The sequence below is a fragment of the Carlito syrichta genome, unplaced genomic scaffold (genome assembly GCF_000164805.1).
Source record: "Carlito syrichta isolate Samal-C Ts95f unplaced genomic scaffold, Tarsius_syrichta-2.0.1 Scaffold311607, whole genome shotgun sequence".
NCBI classification, from domain to species: domain Eukaryota; kingdom Metazoa; phylum Chordata; class Mammalia; order Primates; family Tarsiidae; genus Carlito; species Carlito syrichta.
The window spans coordinates 29597-33741 of record NW_007255703.1 but is presented as its reverse complement, the minus strand read 5'-3'; the positions used below and the strand labels follow the sequence as shown (position 1 = coordinate 33741).

Below are 4145 nucleotides of genomic sequence, written 5' to 3'. Positions count from 1 at the left end.
GAGGCGGCAGTGGCCGGGAGTGGCCACTGCACTCCAGTCTGGGTGACAGAATGAGACTCCAACTCAAAAAAAGAAACTGAAACTGTGATTGCTTGTAGCTGAGCCTTCTTTCTCAAACGACCTGCATGGAATAAGGAATTTGCACTCAGAATGTCTATCTGTCTGTCTGTCTGTCTCTCTTTTGTTGAAGACTTAATGAAAATGTTTGCTAATATCATGTAGAAGCCATCCCCAAGACTAATATTTCTTATTTTCTTTTTTAAATTTGGATTTCAAGGGCTGATAAAAGTGAAACATGTAACCGGTCATGGCCGTTTAATTTAGAGGAGATCAAGGTACTGATTTTTCATTATATTTAACCCCCAGAGCATTGAACTAGATAACTCTTTTCTTCATAAGTGTACCTTCTAAATCATGTTTAATCACGGGGTCATGAATATATTCACCAGGACTGAGCTCCTGGTTCTGTTGTACTCATTACTGATCCCTAAAGCAACTCTGAGAGTTCAATAAAAACTGGCCTTTTGCCTCCACTGTGCAGACCCCAATGTTTGCCTGCCAGCCCTGACCACCCACAGTTCCCAGGCCTAGGTGGGATGACTGACAGTGGGGTCTGGTGGGCGTGGTGTGTGGGGAGGCTTCTCAAGACAACCATGGCTTAGAAGTTGGGCATGTGGTCCCTAGGGCTGCCTTTCGGGCCGTTGGATGGGTGGGACTCTCAGAAGGGAGGACAGAAGGGGCCTTTGCAGACAAGAGGTGGTGTTAGAGAATGACTTCTGGGATGGGGACCCATGAGCAACATTAGCAGAAGCACTTTCCTGAGCTATCCCTGCCTCACATGGAATGTGGAACCTACACACACACACACACACACACACACACACACACACACACACACACACACACACACACACGCCCGTCTTCCCTTCGGGGTGACCAGTCCTACATCAGGGTACCTGGTCCCTGGATTTATGGGGCAGGGTCCAGGGGTCACTAGGACCTCCTTGCAACCTGAGGTGGAATCAGGATTTGCAGAGCTATAGGTCCTTTCTGGGATGCACACTCCCCAGGACCGTGTGTTCCAGGCTGCTACAGGCTCTAATCCCTTCCTCATTTTTCCTCCCCACAAGGTGGATGAGCCCAGAAGCCAGCAAGGCCTGGGCACCATCTGTGAGCTTTGTGACAGTGCACCAGACTTGGTGATGCCTGGGTCCTCATACATCCTCCTCCCTCAGACCTCCCTTCACTCCCCACACCCCAGGGACCCTGCCTGTGATTGGTTGACTCTAAAGTGGAACAGAAGCTTGATGGGTCCCAGGGCGAAGAGCTTTGCACTTGGCCAGATGCTGTGCTCAGGGCTGGAAATGTGGGGTGCACGGGGCCAGTGGTGGTCTTGCTTACAGTTGGGAGATGGTGCCAATGAAGCCCCTCCACACACACACACAGTTACAAACTGACAAGTGCTGGCAGAGGAACATGCAGCTGGAGCGTGAGGTGGACAGGTCTGGGCTGGCTCCTGAGTGCTGCTGGACTCAGTGTGACCATCTGGGGGGACACAGGCAGACCACCTTGCACACGGGCTCTCCTCTAGGAAAAGGAGAGCTGGGATTTCTCTTTTTTTTGAGTTGGAGTCTCATTGTGTTGCCCAGGCTGGAGTACAGTGGCACTCTGACGACCACAGCAGCCTCAACCTGCTGGGCTCAGGCGATGCTTCTGCCTCAGCCTTCCAAGGAGCTGGAACTATAGGCATGTGCCACCATGCCCAGCTAATTTATTTTATTTATTGTGGAGACAAGGTCTCTCCATGCTGTCTTGAACCAGTGGGCTCAGGCAATTCTCTTGCCTCCGCTTCCCAAAGTGCTGGGATTATAGGCATGAGCCACCACACCTGACAGGATTTTTTGTTTTAATAGACATGATTTTAGGAGCAGTTTTAGGTTTACAGAAAAATTGGACAGAAATGAACACACAGTTCACCCCCTTCTCCCTCCAGTGTTCCCTCATCAACATCCCCTGAGAGGGTAGAATTTGTCACAGTTGATGAACTGATACTTATACCTCATCATTAGCTAAGTCTGTCATTTTGTTTTTATTGTTGTTTCTTTTAGTCAGAGACTCACTCTGCTGCCCTGGCTGGAGTACAGTGGTGCTATCGTGGCTCCCCACAGCCTCAACCCCTTTCTGAGCTCAGACGATCCTTCTGACTCAGCCTCCTGAGTAGCTAGAATTACTACTGGCGCGTACCACCACGCCCAACTAATTTTTGATTTTTTGTAGAGATGAGATTTCACTATCTCGCCCAGGCTGGTCTCAAACTCCTAGGCTCAAGCAATCCTCCCGCTTCGATCTCCCAGAGTGCTGGGATTACAGGCATGAGCCACCATGCCCAGTGTTAATGTTAGGGTTTACTCTTTGTGTTGTAGAGTTTTATAGGCTTGGACAAATGCGTGAGGGCAAGTATCCCCACTGCAGGATCATATGGAGTCCCACTGCCCTAAACAGCCCTATGTCCCCTGGTTCCTTCCTGCCTCTCCTCCTCCCTTGAACCTTTGGCAGCTGCTGTCTCATTGCTATCTCTTTAAAACGTTGCTTCTTCCAGAATGTCCTATAGTTGGAATCAGAGCATCTCACCCTCCTGCCTGACTTCTTGCACTTAGCAGTATACTTTTACGCTTCCTCTGTGTCTTTCCAGGGCTGGATAGCTCATTGGTTTCCACTGATGGAGATATTTTACTGTCTGCATGTGCTACTGTTCATTCACGCACCCACGGGATGCTTGTGTTTTCACATGTAGCCTTATGATCACAGAGATTTCGCTTTTAGCTCTATCCTAAGAAACACTTTCTATAGAAGAAACACAGAATCATTATATGCACCCGAGTGTCAATTGATTAGCAGAGCTCAGTTTGTTGAATGTATCAGTTTATCAAATTTGCCTTCTTGGTTTTGAGTTTATTAGGTCATGCATAGACTTTTTTTTCTTTTAATTATACATAGGATCTTTTGCCAGAGATGAGGACATACTGGCCTGATGTGATCCACTCGTCTCCCAACTGCAGCCATTTCTGGTAAGTGTCAGCTGCTGACAGCCACGAGACCGGCAGGAGAACTTTGAGACTGAGCATCTCACATCTAAGAGGACTGTGGGAAGTGTGGGTAACAGACAATGGGTCTTGTCTGCTGAGGCTGAGCAGCCAGAACAGCCTTTACCATAGAAGTGATTCTGTGATGCTGTTTTTGGTGCCTTTCGACAATGGCTAAAACAGGAGGGAAGGTGACACTTGCTTTGTAAATCCCTCTTCTAACCTGTGTGCTATTGTGTTCGTTACTTCACTTGACTTTTTTTTTTTTTTCTACTGAGGTTTAACAGATGCTTGTATGTCTAAGACTTAGTACAAATCAGACAGGAGTGGATATTTCTTAAGAAAATTGTGTTCCTGGCCAGGCTTGGTGGCTCAACCTGTAATCCCAGCACTTTGGGAGGCCAAGGCGAGTGGCTTGCCTAAGCCCGTGGGTTCAAGACCCGCCCAGGCAAATTGGCGAGACCTTGTCTCTACAATAAATCAAAAATTAGCCAGGCATGGTAGCAGCTAATTAAAAAAAAAAATCTGTCTTGAAATCTATTAAGAAGAAGAAAAAATGTCCTCAGATAATAATCATATGACTCAGGGAGGAGGGAGCGAGCCTATCACGTGATTCTGAGACTTTAGTCTGTCACCATGGAACACCTTGCAGTTTAGCAGAAGCTCAACCTAGGAAAAAGTGCTGTGTTGAATTCAAGATAACTTAGCATTAGTGCTTTTCAAGAAGATACAATTGACATTCTATTTATTTATTTATTTTATAATTTTATTTTAAAGATGTGTGGTACAATTCAGGATTAGGTGTACAAGTGGACATTCTTTTTACTTATATTATATTAACCAAAGGTAATTTTTCATTTTCTCTGTCTTACTTCAGTATGGCAATTTGTAATTCAGATCACAACTAATCAGATTTTACCCAGAAAGATTCATTTAACTTATAAATATGTTTGTGTAAAATTTTCAGGAAAATTAAAAGTTAAGTTTAAGCTGGGCTCGGTGGCTCAGCCTGTAATCTTGCACCTTTGGGAGGCTGAGGTGAGTGGATTGCCTGAGCCCGCG

The 4145-nt window shown here is 46.3% G+C and overlaps 1 protein-coding gene across 1 annotated transcript in view; it reads left to right on the top strand.

Annotated features, from left to right (window-relative positions):
- Positions 1-4145, top strand: part of RNASET2 (ribonuclease T2) — a 26621-nt gene that overhangs the window by 10008 nt on the left and 12468 nt on the right. Inside the window, exons 5-6 of the mRNA XM_008068861.2 lie at positions 278-335; positions 2998-3068. Coding sequence (XP_008067052.2) covers positions 278-335; positions 2998-3068 — 129 coding nt within the window. The remainder of the gene's footprint in view (positions 1-277; positions 336-2997; positions 3069-4145) is intronic.